The sequence below is a fragment of the Budorcas taxicolor genome, chromosome 25, assembly GCF_023091745.1.
Source record: "Budorcas taxicolor isolate Tak-1 chromosome 25, Takin1.1, whole genome shotgun sequence".
In the NCBI taxonomy this organism is placed as follows: Eukaryota; Metazoa; Chordata; class Mammalia; order Artiodactyla; family Bovidae; genus Budorcas; species Budorcas taxicolor.
Window position 1 is genome coordinate 46235815 of NC_068934.1, and position 25739 is coordinate 46261553.

The 25739-nt window shown below is 59.1% G+C and overlaps 1 protein-coding gene across 1 annotated transcript; it reads left to right on the forward strand.

Annotated features, from left to right (window-relative positions):
• Positions 1–6404: 6404 nt before the first annotated feature.
• ALDH3B1 (aldehyde dehydrogenase 3 family member B1) lies at positions 6405–25142 on the forward strand. The gene is made up of 10 exons (XM_052662008.1): positions 6405–6474; positions 10847–11009; positions 14875–14985; positions 15087–15207; positions 15507–15592; positions 16033–16114; positions 18259–18645; positions 19344–19510; positions 22401–22500; positions 24454–25142. Exons 2-10 carry the CDS (start codon positions 10848–10850, stop codon positions 24642–24644), a joined length of 1407 nt encoding a protein of 468 aa, XP_052517968.1. The 5' UTR covers positions 6405–6474; position 10847; the 3' UTR covers positions 24645–25142.
• Positions 25143–25739: the final 597 nt, after the last annotated feature.

The window sequence follows — 25739 nt, forward strand, 5'->3', positions numbered from 1 at the left end:
AGTCAGACAAAGAAGGATGATGTCTCTTCTACGTATAATCTTAAAAAAAAAAAAAGAATCTGAAAAAACAGAGTGGGATGGTGATTAGCAAGGGCAGGTGATGGGGTATGGGAGAAATGTTGAAGGAACACACTCACACCTGGTAGATAAATAAAGCCTGGGGACCTAATACACTGTACAAGGACTACGTACAACAAAACTGTATTATAAATATTAAACCTACTGAGAGAATAGCTGTGAGTTATTCCACCACTAGAAGAAATTTTGTTGTTATTCAGTCGCTAAGTCGTGTCCAACGCTTTGTGACCCCATGGACTACAGTGCACCAGACTTCCCTGTCCTTCATTACCTGCCAGAGTGTGCTCAGATTCATGTCCACTGAGCCAGTGATGACATCTAACTATCTCATGGTCTGTCATCCCCTTCTCCTTTTGCCTTCCATCTTGCCCAGCAACAGGGTCTTTTCCAGTGAGTCAGCTCTTTGCATCAGGTGGCCAAAGTATTGGAGCTTCAGCTTCAGCATCAGTCCTTCTAATGAATATTCAGGGCTGACTGATTTGATCTCCTTGTAGTCCAAGGGACTCTCCAGCGTCTTCTCCAGCACTACAGTTCTTCAGTGCACAGCCCTCTTTATGGTCCAGCTCTCACATCCACGCACGACTACTGGGAAAACAATAGCTTTGACTACACGGACCTTTGCCGGCTCTGAGGAGGGCACCCTCCTAAGCCCATATCAGAAAGAGGGCCCTTGGACGGGGTGGAGACTAGCATCTATAGTCTGCTAATGACCTTCCTGTCTGCCACCTTCTGCACTTCAAGCAGTCAAGGAAAAAAACCACTCAGCCAAGAGTACCAGACTCCTCCAGTTCCTTGGATAGAGAACTGAAAACCCCGGACGAGCCAGAGCGGAAGGGTAGGGGACAGGCCCTCTCACCATGCAGGGGGATCCCCAGGGTGCCCGGTCTTCTCTGGGTGTTGGTGCGGGAAGGCCCTTTGCCCATTTCCACTCACCCCAATATTTCCTCCCTTGGAAAACAGGCGTAAGCGGAAAAAGCCTCCCCCGACTGAAAAGAGGAGGGAGGGTGGCCGGGGGAGGAGAGGAATTCTAGAGACTGAGCAGAACTTGAGGGGTGAGAGCGGAGTGACAGCTGTGGATGAAAATAATCAACCACCCGTCATAGTAATAGAAGAGGGTTTTATTTGAGCCAAACTGAGGACTATAAGAAGACAGCCTCTCAGGTTACTCTGAGGAACTGCTCCAGAGAAACAGGGTTTTCAGCACAGTTTTATGTCTTGTCAGACACAGAATATCAAACAAGTCAGGGAGACATTCCTTCAGGGTTCCGTCACAGAAAACAAATCAGGGTGAATAGAGTGAGTCGGTATGGCCTTGGCACCTGGGAACGGAGTCTTATCACCGAAGGGGTTACCAGCATGGACATCCCAGAAAGAGAGGCATATCATCTTCATTTTTAACGTGGACATTCTTCTGGTCAATGTGCCCTTCTGTTTAGCGATTGAAGTGAAAGCACAGTGTTTGTTTGACCGGCCACGAGCAGGCTGTTCTAGTTAGCACCAATCCAAGTTAACTCATGGATAAGGCAGAATGGATTCCCTAAACCTCAGTATGCGAGCATTTCTTCTATCACACCCATGGAAAGAGAAGGGCAGTGCCCCAGACCCAGGCTGGACAGGGGAGATATTTAGTTGTCACTGTGTTGGGAAAAGGACAAACCCTAAGAATTCCTAAAAAGGGACAAAGGGAAGATGGGGTGACCTCTGAAGGGGCCAGGAAGCTCTGAGATGCAGTCTCTGAAAGCTCCTTCTGGCCAAGAGCTCACCATTCACATTTTGAGGTTCCAGGTGGCCCGGTATTTACCCAGAGTGGATCTGTGTCCTCCAAGAAAGGGTAAAGGTCACCTAGGTGAGCTTGCATGCTCATGGGCAGACACCCCTGGGCTGTGTATCTCTCACCAGGAGGGACCCCCAAGATGCAATCAGATGGAGTGTATTTTACAAATTATCCAGAAAGCAAAGAGAAGGTAGGAGGAGATCAAGGACATTGCTGTAGGAAGAGGGTGCTTTGCCTACACAAGTGGGTCCCCCCACCTCCTCTGTGCTGAGCACCACTGGAAGCTACTTCTTCTTTTATTTATTTATTTATTTATTTATTGGGCCTTGCCACACAGCATGTGGGGTCTCAGTTCCCCAACCAGGGATCACACCCACGCCCTCTGCATTGGAAGCACAGTGGTAACCACTGGACTGCCAGGAAAGTCCCTGGCATCACTTCTTAGATGCTGGCTTTCTGCAATATTGCTTATTTTATGTGGGATCTCAGTCCACGCCTAAAAAAATAGGTTACTGTACAGTGTAGGGTCCCATAAATATTTAATTAAATCTTGGAGTCCTTGTTACAGTGGACTCCTTCTGTGATTTTGGTAGCTTTTACTTTTGAATTACTTTCTTAAAATTGATTGATTTCAGAACATTTTGGGGAGAGGGGGTCATGGTAGCTCATTTCCAAATCTGACTTTACGGCACCCAGTGGTTAATGACACTATCCTAATCCTATCAGGCCTCCCTGGTGGCTCGGTGGTAAAGTATCTGCCTGCCAAGTAAGAGACGCTGATTCAATCCCTGGTCTAGGAAGATCCCCTGGAGAAGGAAATGGCAGCCCAGTCCAGGATTCTTACCTGGGAAAACCCATGGACAGAGGAGCCTGGTGGGCTGCAGTCCGTGGGGTCACAAACAGTCAGATATGACTTAGTGACTGAACAACAACTTAATCCTATTAAAAGCAAAAAGAAAATATATTTACATCTAAATATCAAAAGATCAATTACTTTTTTAAAAAAACACTGACATAAAGAGTACACATTCAAACGTCCCAAGTTGTGCGTGCATGCGTGCTGAGTCTCTTCGTGGTGGACCCCTTTTATTGTGTTTGCCGCCAGGTCCACCATGACTCTTTGTGACCCCATGGATTGTAGCCCACCGGTCTCCTCTGTCCATGGGATTCTCCAGGCAAGACTGCTGGAGTGGGTTGGCATGCCCTCCTCCAGGGGACCTTCCCGACCCAGGGATTGAACCCGAGTCTCCTGTAGCTCCTGCATTCTTTACCGCGGAGACACTTGGGAAGGTCCATTTTTTCCTGTAGGATCGATTTTCGTTTGAAAATAATAGATGCTCCTCACAGAAAAGCAAACAGGAGACATACACATCATTCCTGATTCGAACACCCTGAAACAGCTCCAGAGGTCGCGTAAAGCGTCACCCTGACACTGAATCCAAAAGAGCGCTCAGGGTCCACTGCTAATTCCCCTAACACTGCTCCTGTGGCCTTGAGGCAGATTTTTGCCATTTTTCAAAACTAAAATACATGGGAGGACTTCCCTAGGGGTTCAGTGGTTAAGACTCCACACTTCCAGCGGAGGGGGGCCGGGGTGGATCCCTGGTCAGGGAGCTTGCTCTTACATGCCTCAACAAAGATTGAAGATCTTTGCACGCTGCACCTAAGACCCTGTGCAGCCAACGAAATTGATTAAAATAACTATTTTAAGAAATCATAAAAAACACTAAGAACCACGGGGATGACAATTGTCACAAGCTATTGGGAGGTCCCAAGCTAGGATGTGCTAAAGACCCTGCCCAGCACCTGCCGCAGCAAGTGTCCAGGATAAACGCTGCTTTAGACTGAGACCTGGAGGCTCCTGGGAGTGGGGTAACCCCCACCTGGCTCCTAGGCAACACAGCAGGGCCCCCTGGAGACCCCGAGGGCTGAGCACTCAGACCTGGCTGCGTTAGAATCCCCGCTTGTCCCTCTGTGCGGCCCTGGCCTGGCCACTGGCCCTCTCTGAGTCTGTTGTCTCATCTGTGAAGTTCAGACCACACACCTGAGAATTACACGAGAGTTTGTGTCATGTGTTAGTGAAGCTTTGCTAAGTGAGCACACAAATGAGTGCCGACTGTATACTGGGCTCTGCACCCCAGTGGCCTGTGACTGCCCCGCAGGGTCACACTGGCCTCCATGGAGGTGGCTGCCGGGGCGGAGACAGGTCCTGCCTTCAAAGCTGGGGGCAGGAAGGAAGGTGGGGGCAGGGCCCCGGGGACAAGGCCTGGGGTGGCCACTCCCTTAGGAGTGTGGGGAAAGGGGCAGAAAATCCTTCATGCCTACCGAGCACCTACTGTATACTGGCGGCTTTCCAGACGTGCTTGGATTTCACCCTCACAGCAGCCCTGTGAAGCAGAGAGCATCGACCCCGTTTTAGGGGGAGGAAACAGAGGCCTGGAGAGGGGTCAGGACTTGCTTAAGGTCACCTGGGGAGCAGGCCAGGTGGTCAGATGCTCGGATCTGAGGCACTATGAGCCAGGCTCGGCAGGTGAGGGACAGAATGAATGAACGTGATGCCTTAGCCCATGACCTGCTAACCTTCCCCCATCTCTCTGCCCAGAGAGGGACCCCAAAAGTGACAATCACAAGGGTCTTTTCATCCAGATCTGCAATCTGAAACCCAGAGGAGCTGCAGAAGGGTAGGGCCCGCCTGGTCAGATGTGCCCCCCACTGCCAGCCGCTGACCCCTGTGCTCCCCCAACATCCGCTCCTCCGGCTGACCTGGGTCCTCGGGAGACACTGCCACCACCCGACTGGCTCCAAGAGTGGCTCCTAGCGGGACCTTGGCAACATCCCCCCATTTATCCCAAGATCTCTTGGACAAGGGTGTCACCCCAGGTCCCTCTGAGCCCCTGGAGCTTTAAGGATCAACACGAGGCATCCAACCCAGAGAGGGGAGGGGGTTGCCCCCTGTTCCTCCCCAGGGGGCGGTGCCCCTTGAGGCTCAGGGAGCTTCAGTCCCAGGCCAGGTTAGGACCCTTGTGCCAGGAGGACAGTCCTCTCTGGGGACTTCCCAGGCTGAATTCGTGACAAGTTCAGGGGTAACCCCTGCAGGAGGGATCCCCAGTCAGGGAGGGGCCCCTCAGGATCCTGCAATACCCCTGCCACCCACCAGTGTCTCCCCAGGTGGGTCCCTGATTTGCTGTGTGGCCTTAGATCAGTGACTGCCCCTCTCTGGGCCTGGTGGCAGGCTGACTGGTGCCAGGCTCGGCTCCAGCCCTGCCCCGCCTGCCGCTGGCTCTGCCTCTGCCTGGCTCAGCTCCAGGCAGCAGGGCAGGGTTGTCACATGCTGAGCCACGTGACAGGCAGCGGCCGGGGGCTCCATCCCACGCAGAGGACGGGGGCCCCAGCAGCCCCTTACCCCGTCCCAGTGGCTGAAGCCTCATCCCACGCAGAGGACGGGGGCTACCAGATCCTGCAGGAGGGCCCGGAGGCCTCTCCTGCCCTCCCAGGTAGGCAGGGGCTGCGGGGAGGGCGGGGGCTGTGAGGAGCATCTCCCGGGGGCCCGGTTGGCCCAGAGGCCCTGGGCCATGACCTGGGCAAGACGCAGGGCACCAAGGTGGAGGGGCAGCAGCGGGCCCAGGGTGACAGGCCTGGGGCAAAGGCACGGAGGATACGCCTGTCCCCACACCTGTAACCTAATCAGCCGCCTGTCTGACACCAGCACCTGCGGGGGGATCTTCCCCCTTTGTGCTGGCTCTGACAGGTGTGCGGGCGTGGGGGCTGGGGTGACGCGGAGGAGCGGGCACACAGGGACCTCCACGGCCACACTTGTCATGACGGCGGCCCACCTGGAGGGCAGAGGACGGTGCTCTTTCCCGAGAGGTTAGGAGGGGGTGGCTGAAGATGGCCCGGCCTGGTGCAGAACGACAGCCTTCTCCTGTGGGTCCCAGCCTGCCACCGTGCCCTGTGGGGTCAGATCCTCTCCCCGGGACTCTGTCTCCTCTTTGTAAAATGTCACGTTGCAAGGGTGACAGGTGCCATGAGTAGGGTGCTGGGGGAGGTGGTGCTGATGGACACAGACACGCGGCTGTCAGGACGAACCCTGTGGCCCTTCTGGGCCCAGAGGTTGTGTTTCCAGACTCCAGCTGTCTTTGGATCTGAACTCTTCACTTTGCAGATGGGAAACTGAGGCTCAGAGGGGCGGGGGTGGGGGGGTTGTGGGGAGCAGGCTTTCCCTGCCGCTCCAGGCCGCAGCCCCCATCCACACCGGAATTCCACTGCCTGGACTCTCCTCCTCTAGCCGGGCCTGGGACCCTTCCCACCAAGGCCTCGGGATGGACCCTCAGCTCAGAGCTCCCTCGAGGCCTGCTGTGTGACGCTGGCCTGGTGTTGGCCTTCTCTGGGCCCTGGCCCTCTTTCGTGGTCCAGGGAAGGACCTAGAGGCCCCCCCCACACGGAGGGAAGTGCTGATGAAATCTCAGCCTGCGGCCTCCGGCTAGCCCGGAGTCAGTCAGGCACGAGGCCAGGGCAGCCCCACCCCAGGGGCCGGCCCAGCCCTGGACATTTCATAACGGCAGGGCAGGCAGCTGAGCAGAGCGCGGCTGACCAGGAAGACGGGCAGCTGGGCAGGGCCTCAGGTATGGTACTCCGTGGCGGCTGGGGATGCAGCGACCAGTGGTCAGGGCCGGGGCCTGCTGGCGGGCTGGTGCAGGGCCTCTGGGCTGCTGTCGAGACTCTGGCTGCTCTGGGTCAGGGCAGGCCTGACCCCTCACGGTTGCAGGCAGAAGCTAGCTTTGTCTTCTCAGAGCTGCTATGCCCACCTGGGGAGAAAGAAGGAGGAGGAAGGGACTTCCCTTCACCCCAACCTCAGAGATGAAAGAGAGAAGCCGAGGGTCCCTGAGGCCAGCCAGCACCCATACTGAGTCTGAGCTGGGCTGGGGTTACTGAGGGAGCCAGGGGCCCCAGCTCTGGACCAGCTGCCCCAGGAAGGAATACACCCCTGTCCCTGGGGTGAAGCGGGTGCGGCATCAAGCATCTATCTGCCAACACATTTCCTGGGCATCGGCCACGCGTACCCACTGCTGGGGCGGGGTTCACCGTGAGTGGTTCTGAGCGATCACATTCTTGGGAATGGACCCAGCCAACGTCCAGGAAGAAAGGTCAGCCGGGGCCCTCCCTCCCGGCCTCGCAGAGAAGCTGTTATCAGATGGACCTCAGGGAGTCCAGCCACCGGCACAGCCTCTCCATGCGGCGGGGCTGGGTTTGGCTTGGCCCACGGCCAAGGGTTGGTCCCCAGCTCCCCATGGCCCCCACGGAAGGGAGGGGGCTGCTGCCCAGACTGCAGGAGACCTTGGGAAAATCCAAGTTAGGGCTACACGGCCCCAGGGGTGAGGCCAGATTAGACACTCTAGAGTATTGGGGCCTGTGGGACTTTCGAGGCAGGCCTGTGACCTCCACCTGACAGTCAAGGGGCTTCCCAGGCCCTCAGACCACCAAGGTCACCTCTGTTGCTCTTGCCAGCTCAGCTTCCCTGCCCCCACGGGGTCCCAAGTTGATGTCCTTGCCTCCCGGGTTTCCATGCTGGGCCAAGGTTTCCTTGGGTTCCCACCCCAGGATCTCCCCTCAGCCCTCTCAGCACAGCCGTCCTTTGCAGTCTTATCTGAATAGCAATCATCGGGAACCATCCTCATGAGCACTCACGGGGCTCAGCCCAGCACCAATCGCTTCCCAGCACCACAGGATAGACACAGGCATCGTGCCCATTTCACAAATGGGAAAAGCGAGCCACAGGGAGGCCAAGCCACCTGCCCAAGGCCCGAGCTGATAACCTAGTATTTGGACCCAGGTCCTTGGGCCCCTGACATGGCATACTGGGAGCATGCTTTTAGAGGGACTGTGGTGTAAATGGGGAAACCGAGGCAAAAAGCACAAGAAGGTGGATAGGGGTGGGGCCTAGGAGGTAGCTCATCATCAGGACCAGGCAGGGCGCAGGGGCGGGGCCTGGGCAGCAGCGGCTTCCCGATGCTGCTTTGGAGGCGGCAGACCTGAGTGCCCACCCTGCCTGTCAGTGTCTCGACGCCACGGGCCCCGGGCCTCAGCTTCCTTCAGGGACACCATCCGAACACCACGCTGTACCCATGGCTGGTGCCCCCGCTGCCGACACAGTACCTGCAGCGTCAGCGCCTGGTCATCATTCTTTCTAGTGCATCCCCAGGCCCCTGGCCTTGAGGGAAGGTCCCGGGGCCCCCGGGAAACAAGCCGTCCCTTGTCACATCAAATGACTTAACAGCTCCCAGGGAGGTGAGCTCAGGGCCCCCAGACCCCCCAGTGCAGGAACCTGTGCACGTGTGTTCACAGCAGCTGCTCGGCTCCCTTGTGAGGTCACAGGCCCAGGGTCCGCTCAGGCCCCAGGCCCCACAGGTAGCCTTGGCTCACCTGCTCACGTGGGTTGAGTCAAGCTCCCCGGTCCCCAGCAGGCCCCCCCAGGGGGGGACTCGGTCCTGACCAAATTGCAGGGGGCACTATTGTGTGAGTTTGCCTCAGTGTTGCCTGGAGAGGCTGCTGGAATGTTCCAACCAGACCTCCACCCCCGCAGAGCTCCCCGCCCCTCATGCTCCCTTCAAGCGAGATGCCTCTCATTTTTGTGGGTTCTGCGGAGACTCAGGAAAGGAACCCTGCGGAGGAGGGAGGGGGGCAGGTGTGGTTTGCACTCAGCATCCATCAGCAGGAATCTAAAGGTGAGAGGGGGCGGGGGGAGGGAACAGGGATAAATATTTGTCGAGCACTTGGTAACAATAACCACAGCTGACCATTAACTATGCGGGCAACGGCCACTGCTTCCCGGGGTGATATGTCATTTAATCCTCCAGAATTTAGCAAGTGTTACTGGTGGTGGTGGTTTAGTCGCTCAGTTGTGTCCAGCTCTTTGTGACTCCACGGACTGTAGCCCGCCAGGCTCCTCTGTCCATGGCATTTCCCAGACGAGAATACTGGAGTGGGTTGCCGTTTCCCTCTCCAGAGCAAGTGCTATCGGCATCCCTATTTTACAGATGCGGAAACTGAGGCAGTGAGAAGACAAGTGACTTGCCCAAGGTCACACAGCCAGAAGAGGCTGGGTCAGGGTTTGAGCTCACAAGGCAGCCCGGGGGGTCCTCAAGGCTCTGGGCTCCTGGGCCTCTGGCCAGTATGCCCTCTTCCCAGGAGGAGGGTCGGAGCGGAGGGTGAGCCTGGGGCTGAGAGCGGCCCTGACAATGTCCCTGCTCTGGGGCACCGTCACCCTCTCTGGGGGATATGGAGCCCGCCCTGTGCCCAGACCACTGCCCTCTTTCTCCTGATTGCAGCAGGAGGCCTGTGGGCTCAGTCTGGCCTCCATCACGCGTGGGGACAGCTCAGGGCTCCCGTCGGGCTCTCGGCATGGTGTCCATCGGGCCAGGCCATCCTGTCGGCTGGAGCAGCTTGGCCCTGGCGGTCATGGAGCCCTCCAGAAAGCTTAGGGCTGCAGCAGCAGTGGCCACTTAACAGTAGCTGGCACCCCTGGGGGCACTGATGCCACACCCTGGGCCCTGAACTGGCCGCCAGGGTCTCATCCTTGATAAAAAACAACAACCGTGTCAGCTGGTAGGTGGAAGGGAGACCTTAACAGATGGGGAGCACAAAGACCCAAATGACGAGCTAAGAAGGCAGAGTGGGGCCCTGCCTCCCAGTCTAGCGGGAGAGGAGAGGGATGGAGGGGGGGGGTAGGGACAGAGAATTGGGCAGAGAAAACCAGTACTTACCACGAAGTACAACACTGTGTGGGCCTCCCTGGTGGCTCAGGTGGTGGAGAATCTGCCCACAACGCAGGAGACCCGGGTTTGATCCTGGGGTGGGGAAGATCCCCTGGAGAAGGAAATGGCCACCCACTCCAGTGTTCTTGCCTGCAACAGTCCATGGACAGAGGAGTCTGGTGGGCTACAGTCCATGGGAATCACAAAGAGTTGGACACGACTGAGCAACTCACACACACGCAGTATGGTGGGGAGCATGGTTGCGGGACCACTGTGAGAATGTATAAGGAAGTAATCACGGTGGGCTGCCTGAAGGAGGCATCAGCCAAGCAGAGACCTGAAGGAAGGGAGTCAGAAGGGAAGGAGGAAAGGGTCCCCATGGGTCCTTGGCACCAGGCCGAGGGCCGAGTGCGTCAGAGCGCTCCTCTCGTGAGCTTCAGGTAAACAGGCGGGGGCCCCGGGGAATGCCAGGGCCCCTACCCAGCCTGCCGGCCCAGGCTGATGCCAGCACACGGGCCGGGCTGCCCCTCACCGCTTGCCACCCCCACTCCCTGTTCCTCCTGCACCGTGGCTGCAGAGTGGGGGTGGGCCACGGCACCTGTGGGAGGCGAGCTCTTCCTTCCCCATCTTGCTGCGGAGCTGGGCCACAGGCAGAGGGGTCCTGTCACCCGGCCTCTGAGCCACTGCCCACCAGCCCGGCCTCCCTGGGCAGGGTCCCCTGCCTGGGGACCGGGGGTGGCAGCGCATTCTGCATTGGGAATGTCCCAACAAGGTGGCTGCAGCGGCCGTTGGTGGCCACTCTTCCCCCGGTTGCTCCACTCAGGCTTGCTGGGCTCAGGGCTGCCGTCTCTGGGAGGGGTGCGGAACAGGGTGGGGGCTGTGGCTTAGGGCTCGTTTCCCTGCAGCAGGAAGACCCGTGGTCCCCTGGCCGCCTGCTCGCCCTTAGGGGTTGTGGAGTAGCTGTCACCCAGCCCAGGCCTGGGCCCGTGACTGCCCTGGGGTCCAGGGCCCTCCTGCCCATTGGCCGAGGGGCGTGATCTGTAGTTCTGTCAGTGGGTGTCTAAGTGTGTCCTGTGTGTACATGTGTGTGGTGTGTGTGCGTGTAGGTGGGCAGCCCGGGTCCCTGGGATTACGTGTGAGTCCCCGAGGGAGTGTCCGTGGGCCCACCTGGGTGCGGGCAGGGGCCAGGGAGGGGGCCACGGAGATGAGGGCACCCCGACCCATGCTGCCCCCTGCCTGGCAGGATGGACCCCTTCGTAGACACCCTGCAGCGGCTGCGGGAGGCCTTTGTCTCAGGGCGCACACGGCCGGCTGAGTTCCGGGCCACCCAGCTGAAGGGCCTGAGCCGCTTTCTGCAAGAGAACAAGCAGCTTCTGCAGGAGGCGCTGGCTCAGGACCTGCACAAGGTGGGTGGGGGGCGGGGTGGGGGGAGGAGGGCAGGGGTGAGGGGAGGGGGGTTGCAGGGAAGGGGGCAGGGGTGGGGAGGAGGGAGACAGCTGCATCCTCCACAAAGGGGAACTAAAAGCCATCACGCCCACCTCCTTTCCTGCTCCAGAACCCACTCTTCTGCATCATCTGGTGGCTCATTTCTACCTCCACTCCACTGCTATTTGGGGCTTCCCAGGTGGTGCTAGTGGAAAAGAACCCACCAACCAATGCAGGAGACATAAGAGACACAGGTTTGATCCCTGGGTCGGGAAGACCCCCCTGGAGGAGGGTACGGCAACCCACTCCCGTGTATTCTTGCCTGAAGAATTCCACAGACAGAGAAGTCTGGTGACCTACAGTTCGTGGGGTTACAAAGACTCGGACTGCGACTTAGCATGCACACACACACGCACGCACACGAACAGCTTTCGGGATTTTAGTCTCCCGACAGGGAATTGAACCTGCGCCCTTAGCAGTGAAAGCGCCGAGTCCTAACCACTGGACCGCCAGGGAATTCTCCCACTCCACTGCTATTTATTGAACACTTACTATGTGCCAGGTCCTGTTCTAGGCTCTGGGGATACAACAAATAAAACCAAGTCCAGGGAGCTGGCCTCCCAGGGAGAGACACAATTAGACAGTAAATAAATACAAAGCATGTTGGGTGGTGATGAATACCATGGAGAGACACTCCCAGTGTGAAGGGGGTGAGAGCGGGCCAGGGTCAGGGTGCTGTTTCGTATGTGGGGGTCACGGGAGGTTTCCTGGAGATGGTGATGTGTGAAGGGGGAGGGAGAAGGGTCCCAGGGACAAGGAGGGAAATGGCAGAGGGCCCAACATGCGCAAAGGCCCTGAGGCAGGAGGTGCTTGTTGGTTTTGTGGTGTAGGAGCGGCAAGGAGGCTGGCGTAGCTGGAGGGGAGGGCAAGAGGTGGAGACACACGAGGGGTGAGGTCCGGAGAGGAGGGTCGCACCCCTAAGGCCGCGTGTGTTGGGGGGACACCGGCTTCACCAGGTACTGTGGGCATCATGGCCTCTGTCCAAATCCTGGACGGCTGGGGCTCAGTCCCTGCCGTTTCCAGCAGTAGCCTTGACAGGACCCCAAGAAATATCCTTCCTTGTAATCAGCCTCCCACCCTCTCAGCCAGTAGGGCCCACCCATGTGGCTGCCGCTGCCCCAAGACAGCTGTCCCCGGGGTTTTTCTTTAGACAAAACATCCCTGTGCTTGCCACAAAGCCACAGAGTCCAGACTCACCCCTGGACATTGGTGCCCCCCTGCCCTTCACCACCAATAGCCCTCCAAGGCTGTGACTGTTTGCCAGCTGGTCAGGTGCTATTCTGAGACTTCACACCAGGACAGGCCCAAGGTGCATGTGGGCCGCTGTCCCCAGGGGGCTGCAGCAGTCCCACATTGGCTCATGCTGAGCACCGAGCTCTTCTTCAACCCTCCTGAGCCCATGAGCAGAACCCTCCAGGGAACCCTTGAGTCATCCCTTACTGCCCTCCGGCCATCTTTTCCGTTCTGCTGGGCCTGCTGGCTCCACCCAGTTCGTGGGAGAGAGCTTAGCCCTGGCAGACCTGGGGGTGCCTCTGCAGCCTCCTTGGGACCCACCTGATTTGCAGACACCCAGCCGGGTGTCCACCCTGGCTCCAGAGCAGGCCTGAACTCGGAGACTATGGGGTTTCATGGCATCTGAGGTCATGGATCAGGGCACCCTCATTCCATAGGGACAACAAAAGCTGGACACAAGGACTTATCCTCAGGATGTGGCCTCCTGGTGATGCCTAGCCCCTTTCTTAGTGTCCTCAAACCTTCTATTTATCACCATGCTCCGGGACTACAGCCGGGCTCCCTCATCAGCTTTTTCTGGAATCATCTGTTGTCCCATTTATGAAACCATGGTGCCAGAGCATCCTCTCCTTGGCTCTCTGACATCCAAGGGGCCTGGCTTTGCCTCCTTGTGTGGAGTGTCCCTCACTGGACCTGATCCAGGACAGAGGGGACTCCCATCCCCTGCCCTGGTTTATTGGGCTCCCTAGGAGCTTGCACCCCCACGGAGCCTCTGCCCTGCACCTGCTGGCCTGGCCTGTCTGTCTCTGTGACACCTGACCCGATGGTCTATCTGGTCCCTCTTCTCCCTGCAGCTCAGATTTCACCTCCCGCCTCCAACCCTCAAGGCTTCCAGAGCCAGGGCTCCATGAAGGGAGCAGCAGCGCAGGAAATCCGATCTGTCCCTCCTTCTGGTCTCGGCCAACCCTGTTCCCACCCTCCCAGCAGGCAGCATCTGCCCTGTCTGCCCTGCACGAATCCTCCCACTTAACCTCCAGCAGCCCTTCCAGGTACAGGTGGTCACACCCCCCTTCCAGGTACCGGTGGTCACACCCAGTCACCCTCAGAGGTGACTGAGAGAGGGCATGTTCTTGCCTGAGGGCACACAGCCCCTGCTGAACACAGCCTACTCTTCCATGGCATTCAATGGGGTCCAGATCATCCCTTGAAAAGAGTGAAAATGTTGGTCGCTCAGTCGTGTCCATCTATTTGCAACCCCATGGACTGTAGCCCACCAGGCTCCTCTCTTCATGGGATTCTCTAGGCAAGAGTACTGGAGTGGGTTGCCATGCCCTCCTCTAGGGGATCTTCCCAACCCAGGGATTGAACCCGGGTCTCCTGCATTGCAGGTGGATTCTTTACCATCTGAGCCACCAGAGAAGCCCCTTAAACAGGCCCAAACCTCACGCAGGTCACAGGAGATCTCACTGGGCCTGTAAACACAGACACAGTTGAAGGCGTGCCTGAAGCCGGCTGGTGGACAGGGCTTCCTCCTCCAGGGTCCCTTCCCGCTCAAGGCTCAGCTCTGGCACCCCTGGGCCCATCACCCTCACCTCTGGCAGGAAGGCACTCTCACTGTAACAGCGGAGTCTCAGGAATGAGGACAGCCTGGCTCTGGAGTCCCGAGAGATGGGCCTCCAGTTGCCTCCAGCCCACAAGCTGGGTCCCTCCTCCCTCATGAGGGTGGGGCAGGCACACCAGCTGGCAGAGATCAGGACAGTGTCCCTATTGACTTTTGCCTCTTTCTGACTCCTGCCCTTGAAATCTGCCCTTGGCCCCTGGGCTATGGGGACTGATGGCAATTATCCAGAGATACCTGTCCTCAGTGTCTGCTGCAGACTGACATCCACAAAAGCAGGCCACAGGGGCCACACGGACAGTCCTGTTCAAACTTGAGGTAGATCCTGTCCCTGCTGTGCTCAACAGCCCTCACCCCAGTGGCTAGGCCCCATCACCTCACCTACCCTCCTGCTTGCTAACCAGGAAGAGAGCAAAGCCTGCACTGCCTCAGGGCCTTTGCACATGCCACACCCTCAGCTTGGAATATCCTGCCTCCAGGTATCTATGGGCGCCCTTCCTTTCTTTCTTCACTGTTCAAATGTCATGCCATCCCAGAGGATGGTACTGACCACCTTGTGTGAAATAGAGCAAAGAGACACACACACCCTGAAAACCTGTCTCATCCTTCTATTGCACCTGTCACATCCTAATGGAGGAGTCAGTATTCTCATCATCACGTGCACTGTGCGCCCCCCACCCCCACCACAATGTCAGCTCCGTGGGGCAGGTCTTCTGCCTGCTCCATCACTGCTACATCCCCAGCACGGGAATGGGACCCACACACTGCAAGCATTCAGTGAACGTGGAGCGAATAAATGAATGAGTGGACGAGTCATTAAGACAGGCTTTCCCCTTCCCAGGGCTCCAGCCCTCTCCAGGGCTCCGGCCACCTGCGGATCCTGGGTCCCTGACCCCAGTCCTGACCGTGCCCTTTCCCCCCCACCTACCCTGCAGTCAGCCTTTGAGGCAGAGCTGTCTGAAATCAGCATCAGCCAGAACGAGATTAACTTGGCCCTTAGGAACCTGAGGGCCTGGATGAAGGATGAGAAAGTGTCCAAGAACCTGGTGAGTGACGCTGGGGTCAGGAGACCTCTCTGGGTGGAGGGTGGCTGAGGGGCTGGGGTCTCAGCCCCTCACTGTTCTCCACCATGCTGGCCCTGGCCCAGGCCACGCAGCTGGACTCGGCCTTCATCCGGAAGGAGCCCTTCGGCCTGGTGCTCATCCTGTCTCCCTGGAACTACCCTCTGAACCTGAGCCTGGGGCCCCTGGTGGGTGCCCTCGCAGCAGGTGAGAGGGACCCTCTGCCTTCCCGCCCCCTGCCCATCCCCTCCCAGCCTCATGGCTTCACAGCCACCCCCAAAGCCAGGGAGGAGTTGGGGGGGCTGGCACCAGGTGGCTAAGATGGCCTGGTTTCCATGTGTGAGGATTTGGGGCTGGGACCGCACCTCTCCTAGCCGAGCTGTACTCTTCACCTGGAGAGGGAGTGAGGTGGGCTCCTGCCCTGCTGGTGTGTGAGGACGAATGGAGATGGGGCGTGGCTACACACGGCCCCGCCCTCTCCCTGCCCCACCCCACCCTCCCCACAGGGAACTGCGTGGTGCTGAAACCTTCCGAGATCAGCAAGAGCACTGAGAAGGTCCTGGCCGAGGTGCTGCCCCGATACCTGGACCAGGTGAGCCGGGCCCGGTGCAGACCGGGCAACCACACTGGGGCCGAGCAGGGCCAGGCCAGCCCCCTGGGCCCGGGGCGGACCTGAGTCCTGACCTCCTCTGGGTTGTGTGGCCTTGGCCAGGTCACCGGCTTCTCTGTTCCCCTCTGCGTGAAACAGAGGGTGGGGCCTGTCCCCAGGGGCTCCCTGCCTGTCTCTGGTCACCCTGGCCTCAGTCCCCACCCCAACTCTGCCAGGCCCCCCAACCTCACACGTTCTGGGCTGGCACTGCCCTGCCCAGTGCCCCTGGAGGGCTCCCCGCTCCCCACCCAGCCCGCCTGGAGCCCTGGCACCGCTGGGTCAGGCCAGGCAAGGGGGGAGCGGCCCCAGGCAGGCAGGCAGCCCCCTCGGCTCTCAGGCTGGGACCCCAGAGGGAGCCTGCGTTTGTCCATCCCCCCTTGCAGAGCTGCTTTGCCGTGGTGCTGGGCGGGCCCCAGGAGACGGGGCGGCTGCTGGAGCACAAGTTCGACTACATCTTCTTCACAGGTGAGGGGCCAGCTGCAGGGGCAGGTCGGGGGAGTGCCCAGGATGGGAGGGGCAAGAGGCCTGAGGCCAGCCCCACACTCCGGGCCTAGTCCCCAGCTGCTGGAGAGAGGCTCAGAGGACAGAGGTAGACAGCTAGCCAGGGAGCACACGGGGGTGAGCGCTGGGGGGTGCGCTCGGCTCCAGGACAAGCAGCCTGGAGAGTGGCCCTGGACCCCTGGGGACCCTTGGGGAGCTGGACCCCGTCCCAGGGAACAGGCCTCTCCACTGATCACAGTTTCACACGTCACAGCATCTGCCCTTGCTGAGTGAGCTTCGGCTATGCCAGGCACTCCCTCACCACCCCACAGCCCTTCTGGAAGGCTGGACGGACGAGGGTCTGGAGACTTGGGTGACAAAGAGATGCAGTGCCCACCTCACTAGCCAGGGTTGGGGCAGGCTGGATTTTGCCTCCATAGGTCACCTGCCATCACCCTGGCATGTGCCCATGGGGCCCAGACACCACCTAGCTTCAGGTGACCAGGACAAAATTTCCAGAAGAGAAGAAAGGGTGGAGGAGGCAAACAGCCATGTCAGCGGGCCAGGCCCTGGAGGAGAGAAGCCAGACCTGCCTCCCCCATGGCACACCTCATCCCTGGCCGGGGAGGCTGTCTCGGCCTCTCTCCTCCCCAGACCCTGCCCAGGACAAGACCTGCCAGCCGCCACTGTAACAGACAGGGAAGGAGATGGCGGGGGGGTGGCGGGGGGAGAGCAGAGGCAGGGTTCTCAGCTGTTCCTCCAGATTCCTGGGGCAAGGGGGAATACCAGGAGGAAGCAGCTGGGGGGGGCCCACCACCCACCCTCCACTCACCCTCCACTGCCACACCCCGAAGATCAATGGGCTTTGAGCCCTGGCCCCTTAGGACCGAGGGTGCAGAGGCAAGGCAGGCAGACCCCAGAGGCCAATGTCCAGGTCAGGCCCCCGAGGCAGTCTGTGCAGGGGCTGATGAACTATCAGAAGGCACTCTGCCACATCTCCTGACTTGCCCAGGCCTCAGTTTCCTTATCAGTGGGACAGGGGCCATCCCCAAGTCACAGGCCTGTCTTAAGGATAAATGGATGCATGAAAGCCTCTGTCACAGCATGCGGCCTGGCAGCATGCACTCTCTCGCTCACTTGCTCACTCAGTGAACATTTACTAGAGCGCAGTCCGAGCCCGCCACAGCCAGGCCCTGGGATGAAGCAGGGCTAGGTCTCCCGCGTTGTCATGGAGCCCATTCCAAGTTGATCAGGGCAGAGGTGGGAAGGCACATGGCAGGGTTGGTTAGGATGACCTCATAGTCAGGGAGGTGTTTGACAAAGACAGGAGGCCCTGAGGGAGGAGCTGTGGTCAGGGGAGAGCACCCGGGGGGTGAGGGGGCCTGGATAGAGGGGACCAAGGACAGGGAAGCAGGAGGAAGTGAGACCAGAGAGGTGACTGGGCTTCGGGCTCCCTCGGGCCGTGGTGGCTGGGGAGAAAGACCACGGTCATCACAACACAAATGGCAGCATGGGACCCTGGGTCAGGCATGGGCAGGAGGGTCTCAAGGCCTGGGGGGCATCAGGAGTGGTTGGGGTGGCTGAGCGGAGGAGGGGACTGTGAGACCAGGGAGACCAACACAGAGAAGAGGCAGGGACCTGGGGGGAAGGGTGCCAGGGCTGCCGCATCAGGTCAGAGAGAGGGGAGACCCAGATATTGACCAGCTGGAGTGGGATGCTGACCTTGGGCCACAGGGGTCATTTTCAGAGGCCAGTGGAGAGAAGGGAGGCTGCAGAGGGGAGGGTTAGAAAGAGTCCCTGCAGGTCCCAGCCTGGGGTCAGCAGCCGGGGGACATTGTAGTGTGTGTGGGGGGGTGTTCCTGGATGTCTAAGCGGGCAAGTCAGGTGAGGGAGCCGGGACCTTCCACTGTGTGGGGCTGGTCAGGGCGGGGGTAGGGGGAAGATGATGGGAGGAAGGTCCCAGTGTAGCAGCAACTGACAAGGAAAGGCCAGGTGAGACCCCATTCAAAGGCCTCTCCAGGGAAGTGCAGGACAGGGAGTGAACCCCCTTGAGAGTGCCCAGCCCTGGGCTGGGGCCGCCCCGCCTGGTCAAGTGATGGAGAGGCACCCTGGTTTCCTTCCTTGCCCAGGGAACCCTCAAGTTGGCAAGATCATCATGACTGCCGCCGCCAAGCACCTGACGCCCATCACACTGGAGCTGGGAGGCAAGAACCCCTGCTACGTAGATGACAACTGCGACCCCCAGACCGTGGCCAACCGGGTGGCCTTCTTCCGCTGTTTCAACGCCGGCCAGACCTGCGTGGCCCCCGACTATGTCCTGTGCAGCCCCGAGATGCAGGCACGGCTGGTGCCCGCCCTGCAGAGCGCCATCACCCGTTTCTATGGCGACGACCCCCAGAGGTCCCCAAACCTGGGCCGCATCATCAGCCAGAAGCATTTCCAGCGGCTCCGGGGCCTGCTGAGCTTCGGCCGCGTGGTCATTGGCGGCCAGAGTGACGAAAGCGATCTCTACATCGGTGAGCCCCGCCCTCCCTGCCATTGTGCCCCACCCCCATCCACACCCCAGCGAAGGCCCCTCCACGCTGGGGGCCACAGCTGGACCCCGAGTCTGGGCTCTGAGGCTCCCCCCACCCCACAGCTACAGCCCAGCCTGGTGCCATGACTTCGTGACCCTGGTGTTTCCTGGTGCTGGGGTCTGAGCCCGCGACCCCACGACTCCACACTCTGGCCCAAGTTCTGCAAGCTCAGACCCCAGAGTTCTAGGCTCAGCTTCCCAACTTCAGCCCCACGATCCGCTGCTCCACGGGCCACACGACCCCTAGTGCTACGCGCCCACGATTCCGGTTCTCAGCTCCCAAAGCCCGTCCTGAGCGTCTGCTCTGCTGTGAACAAAGAACCCTGGTCTCCTGGGCCGAACGACTCACAGTGTCTAACAGTCTGGGACCTGGGGCCTCAGACTCTGGGGTCTAAGATCGGGGCACCCTCTGACTGTGAGACCAAGGCTGAGTGATTCTCTGGGCCCCACGAGCCCGGTCAGGCTGGGGAGCCCCTCGTGGTCGCTTCCCGGGGGCTGCGGGGAGAGTACCGTCACTGGGACATCCGGGTCCCTGGGCCCTGACAGCCTGTGGGCCCGCCCACCAGAGGCCCACCCACTTTAGGCCCCGCCCACCAGAGGGCCCCTTCCCTGGGCTGAGCCGGCCCCTGTCTCTGGCAGCCCCCACGGTGCTGGTGGACGTGCAGGAGACAGATCCGGTGATGCAGGAGGAGATCTTCGGGCCCATCCTGCCCATCGTGAACGTGAGGAGCCTGGGCCAGGCCATCGACTTCATCAACCGTCGGGAGAAGCCCCTGGCCCTGTACGCCTTCTCCAACAGCAGCCAGGTGGGGCTGGATGCAGGCGGGGGCAGGTGGCAGCAGTAGAGACTGGAGTGGGGTCAGCAGAGGGCGATGGCTCCAGGATCCAGAGTGGACCAATGGGCCTGGCAGGAGGGCAGGGGGTCCTGGTCCCTCAGGGGCACTGACAGGTGGCACGCTGGGCTCTGTCTCTCTCCTTTCTCCTGGGGGCAGCACGGCCGCCCTGCTGCCTTTCAATCTAGGCCACGTTCTCATGGGCCTTTAGTAGGCAGCTCCCCAGGGTCTCCTCTAGGGTCCAGCATCCCCTCTACGTCAGCCCTGGCCTCTCTTGTTCTGCATCATCGTGGCCTTCGGTGCTTGGCTCGTGGAAGGCACACACAACATGGGATGAAATGACTGAAGGGGGATGAATGACCAGAACACGCAGACCCAAGAGTGAGCCCTGGTCCCCTGCCCCTCCCTGGGGGCCCTTTGGGAGGCTCACATGCGTGTGGCCAGCAATCTTCAGCTCAGGACACACGTCCCCCGCCCCCAACACTCCTGAGATCCCTCATGGACTGGGCGATGCTTCCCCCTGACCCCTACCCCCTTCACTGGAGTGCCGTGCAGCATGCAGTCTTAGTTCCCAATCAGGGCTCAAACTCATGCCCCCTGCAGTGGAAGCGCAGAGTCCCAACCACTGACCCTCCAGGGGATTCCCCTGGACAATGCTTTTTTAAATTTCACTTTTTATTTCTATTTATTTATTTAGGCTGTGTCAGGTCTTAGTTGTGGCATGCGAACTCGTAGTTGCCCAGGCCTGTGGGATCTAGTTCTCTAATCAGGGATGGAAGACGGACCTCCTTCACTGGGAACACGGAGTCTTCCCCTCTGGACCACCAGGGAAGTCCTGGCAAGGCCTTTTTAAAATAAACTTTTAATTTTTAGATTTAAAGAAAAGTTGCAGAGAGTCCAGGGAAGGCCCATATACTCCAGTTTCTCCCCTTACGTTGGTCGAAAGTAGGAAACTGACATTGGCACATTGCTGTCAACCACACTCCAGACTTTAGACAGATTTTGCCAGTTTTTCTTTCCACCCCAGGATCCAGGCCAGGGTCCCGAGCTGCATTTAGTTGCCATGGCTCCTCTGGTCCCCTTGTGGCCATCTCTCAGCTTACGGGGTGCCGGCCATCTGTCCTGCAGAATGCCCCCATCTCAGTGGTCAGCTGTTTCTCTCATGAAAGAAGCCCACAGGGCCAAGGGCCCATCTCTGCTCATCTTCAGGGGACCATGGGATCCATGCATCACTGGTGAGGTTAACCTTCATCCCTGGCCAAGGTTAGGTCTGGCACAGGTCTCCACCAAGGACTATTTTTCCCTTTCCTTATTCTGTTCTGTGAGAGCAAGTCACTAAGTCTAGCCTACCTTCAATGGGGTGAGAGTAAGCTCTACCTGCTGGAGGGGAACATCTGCATATCCTACCTGGAATCTTGGCTTGGTTCTTTATAGCAGTGCCTTTTTTCTTTTTGGCCGCGCCATGTGGCACGTACGATATTAGTTCTCTGACCAGGAACTGAACCTGCGCTTCCTGCAGTGGAAGCACGGAGTCTTAACCACTGGCCCGCCAGGGAAGCCTGGCTCTTTTTATCAGCACGGACTCCAGTGCATCTGCTTTATTTTCCGGGTTACAACCCAATACCACCTGATTTGTTTCCTTGTTCAACCTGTCCCCAATACCACCTGATTTTCGTTCGACCTGTCTGGCCTTTGGGCACTGGGAGCTGCTCTGTCCCAGACACCTGCCCATCCTTTGGTTTTCCCACCACTTCCTTCCTTTCTGGGTCTACAAGCTGCCTGGCCCTAGAATCAGCTGTTCCAAGGAGCCCTTGTTTATCTCCATAATGTTAACTTTAGAAAATGCTACACAGGAACTTCCCTGGGTGTCCAGTAGTTAAGGTTCTGTTAAACCTGCTCCCAATGCAGGGAGCAGAGGTTCACTCCCTGGTGGGGGAACCAAGATTCCACATGCTGCACAGAGCAGTCAAAAGAGAAAGTGCTACACAGGTGTTTAGAAGCAGGGAGGGGGGGTCCTCTGGCCAGTCGGCTTTCAAGCTTTTCCGACTGCCTGGTGCTGTTCCAGGACACGCGGTGACACAAACCCTCATCCCACCCCGCGTGCCCTGCCCTGGGTCCTCACTGAGCGCTGGTGGTCCCAGCTCCGCCTTCTGCTGTCCTTACTGCTGGTCTCAACGGGATTTTCTGACCCTGAGGATGGGGGTCCACTCTGCAGGAGGCCCTGATCTAGCTGTGACCTGAGGGTCACATGTTGTAACTAACTACAGCCAAGGTTTTGTGCAACTCTTTAGTGTCTGCTCATCTTGGTGATGGACAGGGAAGCTTGGTGTGCTGCAGTCCATGGGGCTGCAGAGTCGGACACGACTAAGCGACTGAACTGAATCTTTCTTTATTGTCCACAGACCGAAGAAGGGCCTTCATTAAGTCAAGCGGGGGTCAAGTTCATGTTTCCAAAGTACAAATCTCAGTGTCCTCCCGGTGGCGCAGTCCGCAGGCCTCCCCACCTGGCCTTCACTCTGCGTGGGTGCGGGTCCCTCCTACTCACTTCTGCCCTCCTGGACACCCAGTAGGCACCTCACATCCCTCCTGGGGCATCTCCCTGATCGCCCGCCCCTCCACGTCCCCAGGAGGAGGCTGGGTTTCCCGCCTCCCCTGCCAGCCTGAGTCTGTGTCCGTGGCCACCTGCGTGGACCACACTCAAGGGAGGCTCAAGACACACGTCTCCAGTGCTGATGTGAGGGTGGCAGGCTACTCTTCAGCTCACATGGTGGCTTCAGACCCTGCCATGGGCCCCGGGACCCTGAAGGGGCCAGGTAGAGCCCCCGCAGCTCTCTTACCAGCCTCACCGCTTCTTCCCCCCAAGGTGGTCAAGCGGGTCCTGGCCCAGACCAGCAGCGGGGGCTTCTGTGGGAACGACGGCTTCATGCACTTGACCTTGGCCAGCCTGCCTTTCGGAGGAGTGGGTAGGTGCCGTCTCTCACCTCGCCCCGCTCCCCTCCACAGAGCCTGTAGTGGAACCTTCCGCGCTGGTCCTGGCACTTCTGTCCGCAGGCAGACCCGCAGACACAGCTTATGTTGTTTTCAGCATCACTGTGAAGTCCGTCCACGGTGCTTGCTGCCGCTTTTCTCCCCGACCGGCCTGGCATTGCGTGCAGGGCGGCCCAGGTGTGCTCTCTACGCCACGTGCGGCTACTCGCGGCTCCTTCAAGCCCTCCCGCAGCTGCTTGGGTCCATGATGGAGATGGGGGGCTGCTGTCAGCTCCCCCCTCCACCAGGCCCTAGCAGCCCCCAGGCCGGCTGCAAGGTCCTGGCCTCTGAGGCTGGCCCCAGCAAGCCGACGGCTGTGTGATGTGGGGCCACCACGGCCCCTCTCTGAGCGACCTTCTCTTCAGGGGATGAGAGGGCCCACACTGGGCACTGGAGTAAATGACCAGCAGGGCCTGACAGGCTGCCCTGGTCATCCCAGGCCCTCCCAGGGCTGGGCACGGGCTGTCCCGCTTCTGGAAGCCTGGCCTCCAGCCCGCCTGGCTCCCTACCTCCAGTCCCAGTCGCTCCTCCTCAGGGAAGTGAGCGGGTCTGTCAGTGGGGGAACCTGGTCCTCTTACTCCCCTGACGAAGCCCCGCATAGCTCCCAGCCTCTGACGGAGCCACAGGACCCCGACTTGGCTTCCGGAGGCCAGCCCTACCTGGCCTGGCCGTGGAATCCTGCTCCAGCCTCCTCTCCTGTTTCCCTAGCTGCTGCCCCAGCCACACGGAGCTTGACCTGAGTCCCAGCACATCCAGGTCACCCACTTCCAATGCTCTCTCGAGTTGTCCCTCAGTCTGGGGCCTTCCTGCCCCCACACGCCCACTTTATCTGGTCAACACCATATCCCTCAGGCCTCACCCACTCCAGGAAACCCTCTCAGACTGCCCCTGCTTCCACCAGGCTGCATCCCCTGGACTTCCTACTGCCTGGTCCTTGACTGTCTCCTACCTAGACATTGTGGACTCAACATAGCACTCGCTGTATCTATGGGGCTGAACACTTGTCCCTGCGACCCTAGAAGGTGGTGCCACTGTCCCCCCATGTCATGAGGAGACCGAGGCAAAGTCACTTGCCAGTTCAAAGCTGGGATTCAAACCTAGGGAGTCACCCCAGAATCCACTGGGGGGTTGCTTTCTTTACTTTCCATCTTGCCTCCCTTTTTTTTTTTACTGAAGTGTATTTGATTTACAATAATGTGTTGGTTTCAGCAATTCAGTTTTACACACACACGCAGGACTTCCCTGTAGCTCAAATGATAAAGAATCTGCCTGCGATGCAGGAGACTAGGGTTCGATCCCTGGGTCAGGAAGATCCTCTGGAGAAGGGAATGGCAATCCACTCCAGTATTCTTGTCTGGAGAATTCCATGAACAGAGAAGCCTGGTGGGCTACAGTTCGTGGGGTCTCAAAGAGTCGCAGTAGTCAAAGAGTAGTCAAACATGACTAAGCAACTCACACACACACACACACACACACACACACACGTTTTCAATTCTTTTCCATTATAGGTTATTACAAGATATTGCATATAGTTCCCTGTGCTTTACAGTAGGTCCTTGTTGTCTATTTTCTATGGTGAGCACTGTTAACCCCAAACCCCCAATCCTTCCCTCCCCCAACCCCTGGAACCCACTCACCCACTGTCCACCCATCTTGCCCCAGACCTGGCGTCCTCAACATTTATTTGACTGGGTGCTGGTGCCAAGGTGGGGCTAAGCCCTTTACCCATAGCATCTCATGATTAGCCCACTTTACATGTGGGGAAACCAAGGCTCGGGGGTGAGCGGCCCACTCAGGTCATGCCCTGTGACCGGCAGAGCCCAGGTGTGTCTGACGCCCCTTGGCTGGCCCCTGGAGGCCTGACTGGCATGCCCCTCGTCCCTCTGCAGGCAGCAGCGGGATGGGCAACTACCACGGCAAGTTCTCCTTCGACACCTTCTCCCACCACCGCGCCTGTCTGCTGCGCCCCCCAGGGCTGGAGAAGATCTACGCCATCCGCTACCCGCCCCACACTCCACGCAACCTGAGGGTGCTGCTGATGGCCCTGGAGACCCGCAGCTGCAGCTGCACCCTGCTGTGAGCCCAGCCCAGGCTCGGGGGCACTGAGCGTCCCCTTCCAGCCCACGCCCATGAGTCCTCCGCTGCCGTGGCCACCTGAAGCTGGGGGAGACAGGACCTGGGATCCACGACGCAGGGGCAAAAGACCTGCCAAGGCCACAGTCCAGACCAGTGCTTGCCCTCCTCCCACCCAAGGCTTCTCTTTTCAGGCCCTCAGCTGCCCCACAACCAGGATGGGCCAAGGTGTGGGCACGTGGGAAACTGTAACCTGTTCTCTGGCTCCCAGGCTGGCCACCTATGTTCCAGGGGAGTCGGGCAGCTGTGGGCACTCGGGACCCCTCTTTCTGTGGAGGGGTGCAGAAGGGGCCCTGGCATCTGATCCATGCCCTGCTGTGGACCTGCTGTGACCTGGGTCATCCCTGCCCTCTCTGAGCTTGTCCCCCTCTCTGGTGTACAGAGGAGGTGACGAACAATATCTCCTGAGATCACTGTGAGGATTAAATTTTGGAACCTAATTGCTGACTCGAAGCTCCAGCGTCCTGTCTCCTCATTCAGGCGGGGGAAGGCTGCCTCCCTTGTCTCTCTCCCCACCTCTCCCTCCAGGCAAGATTGATGAGATGCCCGCAGTAGATTCTCCTTCCCTTCAGCTCGAGCCCTGAGGAGCTCTGAACACACTCCTGTCCCCCAAGTGGTTGGCCCTGGGCACCCTCTCCTCTCCATGTCCCACCCTGGGCTCACCCTCTTCCTTGTCCTGCTCATCTTCCTGGACCTCAGTGCTCTGGAGCGGTCCCCACCCATTTAGCTGCCAAACTCCCAGGCCTCCAGCTGGACACTCCCTTCTACCGCCCAACTCCCATCTTTCAGCAATTCCTGATGATTCGATGATGCCACGGGCCTCCCCAATCCACACACTGAAGGCTGTGCCCAGGGCCATCCATCACCTACCCTCTTCCCCCAGGCCCAGCCCTTCTCAGTGCACCCACGTATATTCCCAAAGCCCACTGGACCATGCCAGCCCTCAGCCTGAACCCCTTCATTGGCTCCCTTTGGCCCACAAGTCTGGATGGGAAACCTTCCTTGGGAGGTTCTGCCACAGCCCTGCGCACGCCCCCGTGTC